The sequence below is a fragment of the Triturus cristatus genome, chromosome 3_2 (genome assembly GCF_964204655.1).
Source record: "Triturus cristatus chromosome 3_2, aTriCri1.1, whole genome shotgun sequence".
Lineage (NCBI taxonomy): Eukaryota > Metazoa > Chordata > Amphibia > Caudata > Salamandridae > Triturus > Triturus cristatus.
In genome coordinates this window covers 820,218,827-820,231,646 of record NC_140584.1, presented here as the reverse complement: position 1 = coordinate 820,231,646, position 12,820 = coordinate 820,218,827, and the positions used below count along the sequence as shown (strand labels likewise).

Below are 12,820 nucleotides of genomic sequence, written 5' to 3'. Positions count from 1 at the left end.
GACCCGCCCCATTCCGGGGGCTTGGTCTGCTAGTTGGGGCACTTAGGCTTACCACCTCTCTTCAGATGTGGGTATCTGGCTGCGGGGCGTCGCCACGTTGGAAGTGGCTGTGCTCATGGCTGCTATCGCCTTACATCGTGGGGTTGCTTGTGTGTCCTGCGTCAGCAGTTTTGGGGGGGATCTGCTGGTGTGTTGTTAGCGATCTGCCACCAGACTGCTGCTCTATGAGCTAACTGGAAAGTAAAAGAGGGTTCCCCAAGTAGATGTAGGTAGGAGGCCCTGGAAAATCAGTAGCCAAATCCACCCTAAACAGGGAGAAAATGCCACCTGCCTCAAATAGATTAAAAAGGAAACATCTCTCTAAATATAAAAAATGTATAGATCATCAAGGTGGATCAAGATTGTAGGTTAACACCACAAATCACCAAATGTATATTTAGACTTTATTTCATATTCATTTAAATATAGCAGAAAAAAATATAATTCCTGTTGCATCTAGTGCCCGTTTTTTTGGCATAGGTTTAGAGATATACATGTATTCCGCAGGCAATTGTATTTGAACATTCCTGTTACGTCTAGTGCCGACACGCGTTGTTTCGGTGAAGGCAAAGATGGAGCCCAACGTTCCTCAGAGCACAAGTTCTTGGCTTAGTTCGGTTGTCAGACATAAAACATTTGTGTAGAGAGGGTAAGGAGAAAGCAGAACAAGATTTGTAATCAAAATTTTCTACAAAAGAATGAAAAAAATATATATATGTAACCTAGATTCTCGATCCATATCCAAATATCTAAAATGTACATTGCAATTGACACATAAATAAATCAATATATAAGTGCATTCTTGATCTACCATACCCAAAAGATCTAGAAAGATGTGCTAAAAGAATAATGCTTCCCGAGTGTTTATAGACAGATCAAAGGTCAGGAAATCCTCGTGAAATAGTGAGATAGGTATGTGTAGAACTAGAATGTTAGTACAGAGAAGTGATGGCTAGTAGTTTGAATATTGGAATCACGTACCTCTAAAGAGAGCAATGGATATAATAAAAATGGCAGTAATTCCCGTATCATGCTATCATAGGAGTCTAACTAGTGGCACCATTTATGAGATTAAAAGTTCAGAGATAGAGGTATAGTGAATTTATATTCCCAATAGACGTGGAATATATGGACAGGGCAGACGACCTAATACTCACATACCCTCTCAGGAAGAGGGGCACCAATCAGTTTGCACAAGTGGTACTCAGGCAAATAATCTCCATGCGCCCTATTGTCATAAAAAGAAAAGATGCTGGAATCTACAGAGGTGGACACATAGCAGGAGGTTTACCTCAGAAGATAGAGTCAGTAAGCGTAGCGTAATAGCTTGCTAGAAGAGATTGATCTTGAATGACTGTCGAGGGGTGAGAGAATATTTTTGCACATTTTATCATCTTTTACTGTACAATATTTTTTATTGCTACAAATTATTTATCTATTTTTCTACTATATTTAAATGAATATGAAATAAAGTATGAATATACAACTGGTGATTTGTGGTGTTAACTTATAATCTCGATCCACCTTGATGATCTATAATTTTTTTTTTTATTAACAAGATATTTCCATTTGAATCTATTTGAGGCAGGGGGCATTTTCTCCTTGTTTAGGGTGGTATTAGGCTGCTACTCTAAGAGGCCATACCGGAGCACATGGATGCCGATGGTCGAGCCGACACACGGAGCCTTAGGCAGCTGTGTCCACCATCATGGCTGGCTCGGCCACGCCTCCTGAGAGCTATGTCCCTCTCTCAGTAGTACTCTAAAGCTATTTTTGTTGATCACACACGGTTATAGAGTTGCTCTATCGAACCAGACCTAAAAATCCATGTAGATGAATTAGTGTAGCCCTGAGCATCCTATACTGCTCTCAAACACATATTCACACTCAGAAGTCTAAAGTTAATGATGGAAAGGGAGGGTGCTTGGCTTGTGATACATTCCTCATGAATACCATCTACCCATCTGTGCTGCTGCCAGATAAAACCAAACAAGGTAAATTATCTAGTTATCAAAGACACTCTAAGAGCATTACAATATGATGTGTGTGCTCCTGAAAGTTCAATCTCAGGCAGCTATATTTCTGCTGGCCCAGGCAGCTGAATAAAAAATATATTCACAGCTGTGAGGGTGGGAACTACTTTTTGCTGTGGAACCACACTATTTTTGCCCAATCAAAACATGTCCTGCTGACTACCAACATATGGGCTGAACCAAAACCCCTCTCTAGTACTCTGAAAGCTCTTTTTTAGGATGATCACATTCCTCAAACCCAACATATCATCTCGCATAGGCGATGCTCATGGGCTTTGCCAATGCTTGATTAGGTTGATCACATTGCGGTAGGCAACATCAGTGATGTCAAGCAAGGCCTAAAAACAGGGTCAGGACCAGTGGCTGCCGGCACGTACCGGGGGTGGCGAGGGGAAGCAGATGTAAAAAAAAAAAAAAGAAGAAAGAAAACATTTACCTTCTCAACACTTCTCTCCTCCATAGTCTCTCGCTCCAGCCAGAACAGTGAGCACACCCAGGGTCTCCATGGCCAATCGCAACGCTGCAATGCAGTGTTGTGATTGGTTTGAGCACTGTGGTTCGGCACTCAGACAGGCAGTGGGAACCTGGGCATGTTCTCCACCCAGGCTGTAATGCAGCCTGCGTGGAGAACATGCAGTGTGCATGAGTGTTTGGCCAGCCCGAGAACATGCAAAGTGCGCATGAATGTTTGGCCCGAGACAGCCGGCCAATCATTCATGCACACTTACTGACTGTGCCCACAAAACTTCTCCCTGCTCTGAGAGCAGAGCAGCCCCACACCACCGCGCAAAACTGCCGCAAGAGGAACAAATAAAAAGATAGTAACGTCAAGTTATTATCACTTTATTTTTCCTTTATGTTACTTCTAAAAAGCAGTGGGGCGACACTCCGGAGGAGGGGCCGCCAGACACACTCAGAAGAAAGAGACATGGTTATCTTTATTTAGGTGTTATGTAACTTTTAAGGTTTATTGTGTAACGTCCACTCTTTAGATATTGTTTTAATCTCCACACCTTTTTAAGTCAATGTATTACGCTCTATTTTCAAATTCGCACTCCTTTTTGAGAAGCTGTGCTGTGTTAAATTAATAGCAACAATCAAACTACTAAAGCGAATGTGTTTATAGTAAAAATCCGATTATTGGTAATCGACTGTAGCAGAGTACTCACGGCAGCGATTTTTGGCCTGCGAGGTCCATTGGATGCGAGAACCTTTGGCCGCTGTTCTCCGCGGGGTGCGGGGCTGGAGGGGCTTCCACTCGCGGGGAGAAGTTATGATACAGCTGCGGGGTCTTCAAGGCCGGCGGCTCTAGCATCACCGTGATGGACAGGTTCAGGGTCCCGCCTCCAGTATTTCAATGAGAGGGGTGGTGCAGAGGGCACGGAGCGCGTCTCGCCTCCCGCTCTCCGCCCGCAGAGTAGGAAGTGGGAACCACGTCTGTGTGTGAAGTAGATCGGGTTCCCCTTGTCACCATGGACACTGCTCTGAACCACCCTATTGGCTGACCAGTCATTCTAAGCTTTAAAGGGGCATTGTACAAGCATATTCGCGGACACAGGATAACTATTTGATGCCACTGAGCGCTGGATAGCGCGCGCCGCGAAATGCATTTTCAAGTTTCTCCCCGCGTTGCTGTTATTCAAATAAAAGATAATCATTTCAGAAGGGTGAAAACTGAGCCACCTTGGGAAGACATGAATATGTAGCCTTCGGTGTACCGAACTTAAAAAGAGCACTTTGGCAACCGCGGAGAATAAACACAGTAACTGTTTGCTTGGTTTATTGTTCAGAAAGTATTCCGGGCTGAGTAAGGCTATGGAAGTTTTGTATGTGTAACCTGGCGCTCGGGGGCCGTGCAGCAAGGATCAGACGAGAGCTCCTGTTGGAATTGTAATTGCGTTTACATATTAATAGCGCTTACTACCTCTTTGGGAGGGAGGGGTGGGGGGGGGAAAGCAGGCCGCTGACAAAAACGTTGTGTGTAAAAGGCCGCTTTATTGGAACAGGTGCAGATTACAATTTTAAAAACCTTGGCCAAACGCCTTCCAAAACTAAACCTCACTAAATAGAACATACCTAACCCCGCACCCCGCCCCCTCCCCTAAATTCCTTCGAACCCGCCCCCGCCCGTACATTACAACATTACAACAATATCAAACATTACATTCCTGTATAACCCCACCAACAATCTCTAAATACAAACCTTCCGTTAACCAAACTCCCCTGCCTGCACCTTTACAGCTATCGACCACCCAAACTGTGGAACCAAACTAAACTTACCAACCTATCCTTTCCCTGTCGATAACCCAACTCAACAAATAACTCAACCAACCTCCGGTAAAACTGCCCAAAATTCACAATAACCCCCGCCACCCAGAAAGAAAGGGGTGGTGTAACCACTACCCACCCCTCTTTCTGCCCCCCAACAAAAGAAAACTTTATACCCCTTGAGCATGATTCTGCACGTTCAAACAACAGGACAAAACCTCCCTAATTTCCAGCAAATAAAGGTCTATGCCCAACCTTGACAAATGCACCCCATCACCCCGAAAAAACTCTACCGCCTCAAAACGAATATCCTTGTGAGTCACTCTCCCGAAACCCAAATCGCGGCAAAATCTAGAAATCTCCGCATTCACCTTCTTCCGTGCCCTGTCAATAGCTCTGGGGTTCAAAGCCCCTCTCCACACCCTCCGCGGGACCAATTTCGTCCAAAGCACATGGCAACCCGACCAACGCTCCTTCAGCAAAGCCGAATCCCTCTTCATTGCATGCAATAAGACCACCCCTTTAACGCCGCAAAGATCATTCTCTCCCAAATGTATCAAAAGAATATCAGGGCATTGTCCCCTCACCATGGCATTATTTAAACATGGAATAAGCTCCCTCCAAAGCATTCCCCCTTTTCCTTTCCAGATAATCCGAAAAAGACAGTCATTGAACCCCAACCTTCCCCCAAAATAACTTTTGCACGCTTGTACATGTGCCCACTTGACGAAGGAATGCCCCACAATCCACACCGTCAATTCCTTTGCGTGGGGCCCAGCCACCGAACCTGAAAAGAAAAACAAGAATGAGACTCACGAGGAGGAGCCTAGCGCGCAACCAAGATGGCCGCGTAGGTGCGAGGCTCCCGAGGACCTCCGCAACCTCCTACATTTATCCTGAATTCATCCTGCCTCGATTGAGGGGACTGTGTTGGTGAGCCTGAGCTGAGGTGGTACCCGTTTTCCGTTCTCGAATCGGACCTCGGGTGCCGGAGTGAGCACCGATTGAAGTTTGCGGCCTTCTTCTCGCCGAACCCCAGATTTGCGTTGGGGGGTGACCCAGTGGCAAAGTGAACAACAACGGCGGGCCGGGCCTGGCGAGTCGCGTACCCCGCACTTTCGCTTTCGCTTTCGCACCGTCTCTGCAAGTGAGATCGCGGAGCCTTTTGTGTTGGTGTGGCCTCGCTGGGGGACCCTGCCTGCCTGCCGGCTGTGACCCACCCCGCCGATCTGGGGTGGCCCCCCCGGAGCTCGTGGCCCTGATTGCCTGCCCTCTACGGCGTTGCTGGTGCGATTGTGGGACCAGCGGCGATGGCCACGAAACAGGATGGAGATCGGTCAAAGACCAAGTCGACCCGGCGTGGCACCGTCCATCAGGCCAACAGCATGGACCGCTATACCCTCCAGAGGGGATCTCCCGGCGGACCGCATGGGTCCCCTGGGGGCCCTTCTGATGCCCCGGACTTGCCCACGGATCTGACTCTCCACGTCGTCATGGGCGCCATTTCCGAGATGAAGGCCTCGGTGGGCCAGCGGTTCGACACCCTGGCACAGAAGATCGACGCGGTCCTTGTGGATGTTGGCCTGGTGAGGGCCGATCTTTCCAAGACCAACGATCGAGTTGATTCTTTGGCCCAAACCGCATCGGGCCTTACGACTGAGGTGGCGGCACTACAACTGGAGGTACGCCGGCTAAGTCAGGCGAGCGCACTTATGGATCGGCGCCTTGAGGATTCCGAGAGTCGGGCCCGGAGGAATAACATCCGCATCATCGGAGTACCCGAGGGACGGGAGGAAGCGGCGGCGGATCTATTTGTGGAGGACCTGGTCGCTACCCATCTCCAGCCTCGGGGACTGAGTAAATTCTTTGCTGTGGAGAGGGCCCACAGGGTTCCCGGGGGAAACCCGAAGGTCGGAGCCCCTCCGCGACCTCTCATTGCCCGGATTTTTAACTTTCGGGACAGAGACGCGATCCTGCAAGCTTCCAGACTACATGGGCCGGTTAAGCTGGAAAATATGGAGGTGAACTTTTACCCTGATTTCACCCAAGCGGTCCAGAAGCAAAGACTGAGCTTCCTGGGCGTCAAACGCCGACTCCGGGACCTGAACTTAAAGTACGCCATGCTCTTCCCGGCCAAGCTGCGAGTGGAGGTGGATGGTCGCACGCACTTTTTTGATCGTCCCGAAGCGGCCGGGGACTGGCTGGACACTCTGTCTGGGGATCGTGATCGAGATGGCGGGGGGGGGGGGCGGCGGGAGGAGACGGCCCACTGGATCGGGACTGAGGGGTCAATATTGGGCCTCACTCTGGACGAATACGATGCTACTTTCGATCAAGCGTCTATCTTTGTACATTCCCCTCCCATGGAGGTTGTGTGGGGTCTAGAAGGGGTACTCTTTCCTCCTCTAGGGGGTCTAGCTAGTTTCATTCTATAGGGGCGACAGGCACACTGCAAGTTGGGGGGGCTGTCCGGGCTCATGCAGGGGTGCAGGGAGGGGGGAGTTTTGTTGGAGGGGGTGGGTTGGGGTGGGGTGTTGTTCGTTTACACCACAAGGCAAACGTATTATTGTGTTATCTCTACAGTGCTCTCTGGGGGACGAGTGATGACTTCTGTTTACGATGGGGGGTAGGGGACTGAGTTTGTTGTCCTGGAATGTTAATGGACTGGGGGACAGGATAAAACGAGGTGTGGTCCTGCAGTTCTTGAAGCGAATTTCGCCCGATATAGTTTTTCTGCAGGAGACGCACCTCATTGGCAACTCCTTTTGCGCTATGAATCGACGGGGCTACCGCCTTGTGGCCCATTCGGGCTTCACGTCTGGTTCAAGGGGTGTGGGTATTATGGTTAAAAACTCGCTCCCGTTGGAGATTGATGAGGTGCGCCATGACGATAGGGGACGTTACATGGTTTTGGTGGGCAGAATGGAGGGCAGAGTGGTCGTTTTTGTGTCAGTATATGTCCCACCGGGGCTGCAGACGACCACCTTTGCGGACCTGGGGCGCCTCCTCCTTGGCCTTCCGGAGGGGATTCTAGTGGTGGGGGGGGGATTTTAATGCTGTAGTTTCCGGAACTGTGGATCGTCACCCCCCTAGGGATCTCCCCCGGGCCCAAGCGTGGTTATCTGGCCTCTTGGATACCCTGGGGCTGGTGGATTGTTGGCGTTTAAAACATCCCACGCAGCTACAGTACACCTTCCATTCAGGGGCTCATGGTAGTCTCTCACGGCTAGATTATGTCCTGGTCCCAGCGGCTTATGTGGGGAGGGTGGGAGAGGTGCGCCATTTGGCACGGGGTATTTCGGACCACTCCCCGCTCTTGTTGCACTTTGATATTTTGCCGAGGGGAGAGGGTAGAGTGGTCCCGATCAATCCCTGGTACCTGCGTGACCCCACTATTCGCGCTGAGTTGATTAAATCCCTTAAGCGCTATTTTGACGAGAATGTGGGGTCTGTGTCATCGGCGGTCTCACTGTGGGAGGCGTTCAAGACAGTACTCCGAGGAGAGGCCCTGTCCCTTATTTCCCACTCCCGGAGGCGCGAGCGGGAGGAGGTGACCCGTGTTGAAGCTGAGATAACCGAGTTGGAGGGTGATCTAGAATGTGGGGTGACGGATGACAAATTACATGTTCTCCAACTCAAGCAAGCGGCCTATAAGGCCCTAGTCACGGAGGCGGCCAGGGGCCTCAGTAGAGAGCAACAGGGGAGACTGTATGATGTGGGTGATAAGGCTGGTAAATTGATTGCGTGGCTGGATAAAAAAGAGAGAGCGAGTCGAGTTGTCCCGTTGATTGAGAAAACGAATGGTGTGTGTGTCACTGAACCGGAGGAAATTGTCTCCTGCTTCGCGGACCATTTCCGTGGGGTGTATTCCCCAGTGTCTTCCCGCTCTGAAGAGGATTCCCATGCCCTGCTCAGAGATATCGCGCTGCCTTCCCTTTCGGAGGAGGACAGAGTGTTGTTGGACGCCGCTCCAACCTCCGAAGAAATTGCCCTCGCCATACGCTCGGTCGCTTCCGGCAAGGCCATGGGTCCTAATGGTCTTCCCATCGAGTTGTATAAGCTGCGACCGGATACGCTGGCGCCGCATCTCCGTTCTATGTTCCTTGCGGCCCACTCGGTGGGTTCCCTCCCGCTAGACCAGCGTCTGGCTACCATCGTGGTTATCCACAAGGAGGGGAGGCCACGGGACCGGGTCACATCCTATCGACCCATTTCGTTATTGAATGCGGAGCCCAAAATTCTCGCCAAGGTTTTGGCCAATCGGCTGGTCGGCGTGGTGTGTGACTTGGTCCACCAGGACCAGTCCGGCTTTATTCCCCATCGTAACACAGCGCTTAACCTGCGGCGTTTGCATGGGGTGCTCGCACGTGTCCCGTTCATACGAGAGCCGGCCATCTTGGCATCCTTGGACGCCACTATGGCGTTTGACACACTTGAATGGCCATATATTTGGGCGACGCTCGCGAAATTTGGGTTTGGCCCAGGGTTTATCAGCTGGGTTAAATTGTTGTACTCTGGCCCACTGGCGCAGGTGGTTGTGAACGGTAGAGTGTCGGCTCCGTTTGAGTTGGGCAGGGGCACGCGGCAGGGCTGCCCGTTATCGCCGCTCCTTTTTGCGCTTGCCTTGGAGCCCCTGGCGGAGTGGCTGAGGTGGGAACCTTCTATTCGTGGTCTCCGCTGGACCCCCGAGTATGAGGACCGCGTGTCTCTATACGCTGACGATATTCTCCTGTACCTGGCTTCCCCACGTAAATCACTGATAGTACTGGTTGATGTATTGCAATCATTTGGTCGTAACTCCGGCCTTGTCATCAACTGGGCTAAATCGTGCGTGTATGTTCTCTCTGGGGAGGCTCCTATCCTTCCGCGGGGCTGTCCTATCCAGATCGCCCCGCAGGGATTTAGGTACCTGGGTCTCTTCATCACCCTGGACGCGGAGGCCCGGTTTGATCGAAACCTGCTTCCCCCCCTCCAGCGCCTGAAGGAGGATGTCGAGCGTTGGCGGCGTCTGCCGCTCTCGCCGCTCGGCCGTGCGGCATTGTTTAAGATGATGTCACTGCCGCGTTTCCTGTACGCTCTGCAGAATACAATGGACCTCGTCCCGGCGCGCTACTTCCGCAAGGTGGAGAGTTTGCAACGCCGCCTGTTCTGGGACGGGAGACCGCGTATCGCCCTGGCGAAGCTGACGCTCCCGTGGTATGACGGGGGGATTGCCCTCCCGGATATTAAACGGTATTATTGGGCCTCCCAGCTGGCTGCGATTAATCACGGCCTATACGGGCCCGCCCTAAACCCGGCCTTTGAAATGGATAAGATGCTACTGCCGGGTGGTGACTATAATCGAGCGCTCTACTCCAGCTCGCTCGACGCACGTCTGACGGGCCCCACGCGTGTCATGGTACGAGTGTGGCACGCGGCTAATGTAGCGATGGGGTGGAAGGATCGTTTGACCCGGGCGTCACCACTGTACGCATCTGAGCAGTTGGGCTCCCTGTGGACCTCGAAGGGCTTCGAGAAGTGGGACATGATAGGCATCAGCAGGGTGGGGGATCTCTGGACAAGGGGGGGATTCAAAACGTTCGAGATGCTGCAGACGGAATTCCAGTTGCAAGACAGGGAGTACTTTCGGTATATGCAGATCTGTCATGCACTACGCTCCGCCTTCCCGGACGTCGCCTCCATCCCGGAGTACTCCCCTCTGGAGGATAGAGTGCTGGATGGACATGTACCGGAAAGCACAATCTCGTTAATCTATAAAAAACTGATTAATGACCGCTCGGGATTGCTGCTTGATCTTCGCGAGGCTTGGATTGGAGCTGGACGACGAGGACTGGGTCTCTGCGGTGGCCTCCCCGAAAGAGGTGGCCATACTGGCCCGCCTTCGCTTTGTCCAGCTCAAGATACTCCATAGGGTCTACATAACGGGGCCAAGGCTATTGCGTATGGGCTATGCTGTGGACGGGTTGTGTAAGCGTGGGTGTGGTTCTTTGGGGACCTTTCTTCATATTTTGTGGGAATGCCCAGAGGTGGAGCGATTCTGGCGTGGTGTGCATGAGGTCCTGCGGGTGGTTACGCGTGTGCCGCTGCTGCCCGAAGCGAGGAGATGCCTGTTGAACGTGTGGGAACCAACTGACTATTCGGCGCCACAGACGTGGTGGGTGACTCTGGGATATATGGTGGCCAAGCGCGATATTGCTCAACTGTGGGGTTCCCAGAGGTCCCCGACTGTTTCGGCCTGGAAGGAAAATATGGACTGGTGCATGTTTCGGGAAAAGGTGGTGTATGTAGCGAGAGGTAAGCCTGGGACATGGGTGAAAGTGTGGGGCCCCTGGAACGCCTACCGCGGGGGAATCTGTGCCCCGCCGCTATTGCCCGATCCATCGTCTGCCCCGTCCCCTTAGCCGGTTTAGCTCTCCGGTACCGGGCACTGAGTCCACCCAGTCCCTGTTCTGACCTTCTCCCCCCCCCTTGATACTCCTATGGATTGGTAGGGTCCCCCCTCTAGGGGAGCACATGCTGCTGTTTTCGATCGTGGGTTGCCTTGTGGTTTGATTTTGTTTGTTGTTATTTATGTTAAAAAGAAACCGTCATGTGGGGTCCGGATGGTGTGGCCATCAACGCGGCTAACTCCTGTACGTTTCCCTTTGCCGCAGCCTGCGTTCTACTGTGTGTATCCTATGCTCCTCTTGTTTGCTAGCGGCCGGCCTGAAGGTTGTAGGCCCATCTTTGTATATTCTTTGAACTTTGTAACAAACGGTTTCAAAAAAAAAAAAAAAAAGAATGAGACTCACAAAAAAGAGGTTGACGCATGCGCCTTAGCTGCATTCGCTCTTACATATTTATGAAAACAGTCCGATGACCAACGCCCTAAACGCATGATGTCACCCTGAGACCAACCCCGGTTATGCGCTTCAGTCGCTGCCCCGATCTTAAAAGAGTGAGTCCCAAACTGAGCCCCATCCAAACCAATCCGCTGTAACCCCTTGCGCAAAACCATACGCAGCTGATAGTCTGTGACGCGTGAACCATTCATATGCTTAAAAACCAAATCGCCCCCATCTCCTCCTGATAGGATCTTCCATTGCTTCACCAAACGCAGCGGACAAGTACAACTGGGGGTTCCTGCCTCTAACCACACCCCCTTTCCAACACCCCTCTGATCCGTTTTTGAACTGGACAGCCAAATGTTCACACCTGTGTCCGTAAAGAACACCTCCTGCCAACAAATGCCCTGCTTTACCTTGGTCCCGAGGAGCTCAGAAACCCGAAAAGCCCCAAAAAACATAAACACCGTAAGGGTAGCAAACAACAAAGCCTCAAAATCATCCCTGCAAACTGCAGGCAAAACTTCCAACAAACGTGCTAATGTCTGCCAAGAAATAGGTAAACGGGACATAACGGCCCCACCACGCTCCCTAGCCCAGCCCTCAAGCATCCTCTTTCCTATTTCCCCAGCAGAAGGGGAATAACCCCAAAAAAGCTTACCCATAAAGGAAATCCCCGCCAACTTCCCAGCAATAGTGACTCTAGACAAACCTTTCTCAATGAGGTCCAAGATAAAATGAACTACATTCTCTGAACTGCGCCACAACTCCTCCCTCCTACAAGCTCCTGATGACAAAAATTCCTTCCACGCCAAAGCATACGCTGCACGAGTGGAAACAGACAAAGAACCTACCACCAGTTGAAATACTCTACGTTGCCGACAGACCAGAGATGCTCCGGCATCGGGGTCGGTGTCCTGTCCGCCTCCTTGGCCAGCCCATGGAATCTCCCCCACTGCGAACGAGACAAAGCATCCGCAATGTCATTGTCCACACCCGGCACGTGCAAAGCCCTGAGTGAAATGTCGTAGCGCAAACAGCCCAGCACAAACACTCATCAATTTCAAAATCTGCTCATCCCTTGCTGACTGCCTGTTGACTATTTGCACCACTGCCATGTTGTCCACACGGAAAAACACCCTCTTATGCTCCAGCTCCTTGCCCCAAATGGTCAATGCCACCAGGAGCGGAAAAAAGCTCCAAAAAGGTAATGCTCCGCCCTCCATTCCTCCAATCCTGCGGCCATTTCTCTGCACACCATCGGCCTTGCCAGTAAATACCAAAACCATCACTGCCTGCTGCATCTGAAAACATTTGCACATCCCACTGTACATCCTCGTCCCTATCCAGTGGTACTCCGTTAAAGGAGTGCAAGAAAAAAAGACCACATACGCAGGTCCTCCTTTACACCTGCCGACAAACGCACATGATGAGGTAAATGCTGACCCACCAAAGCCCGGCCCAGGCACCTGCAGAAAGTCCGTCCTGCCCTTACGACCCTGCAGGCAAAATTCAAATGACCTAACAAAACTTGGATGTCTTTCACCGTCACTTTCCGCCTAGACAACATCATGTCCAGCAAAGCCAACATTTTGCATTTTTTATCTTCAGGCAGACGAGCCTGCATTGCAACTGAGTCAAGCTCAATTCCCAGAA

The 12,820-nt window shown here is 51.3% G+C and overlaps 1 protein-coding gene across 1 annotated transcript in view; it reads right to left on the bottom strand.

The window, feature by feature from the left end:
• FLACC1 (flagellum associated containing coiled-coil domains 1) overlaps positions 1-3,348 on the bottom strand; it is a 209,710-nt gene extending 206,362 nt beyond the window's left edge. The window contains exon 1 of the mRNA XM_085648994.1: positions 3,242-3,348. Coding sequence (XP_085505120.1) covers positions 3,242-3,270 — 29 coding nt within the window. The 5' untranslated portion in view covers positions 3,271-3,348. The remainder of the gene's footprint in view (positions 1-3,241) is intronic.
• Positions 3,349-12,820: the final 9,472 nt, after the last annotated feature.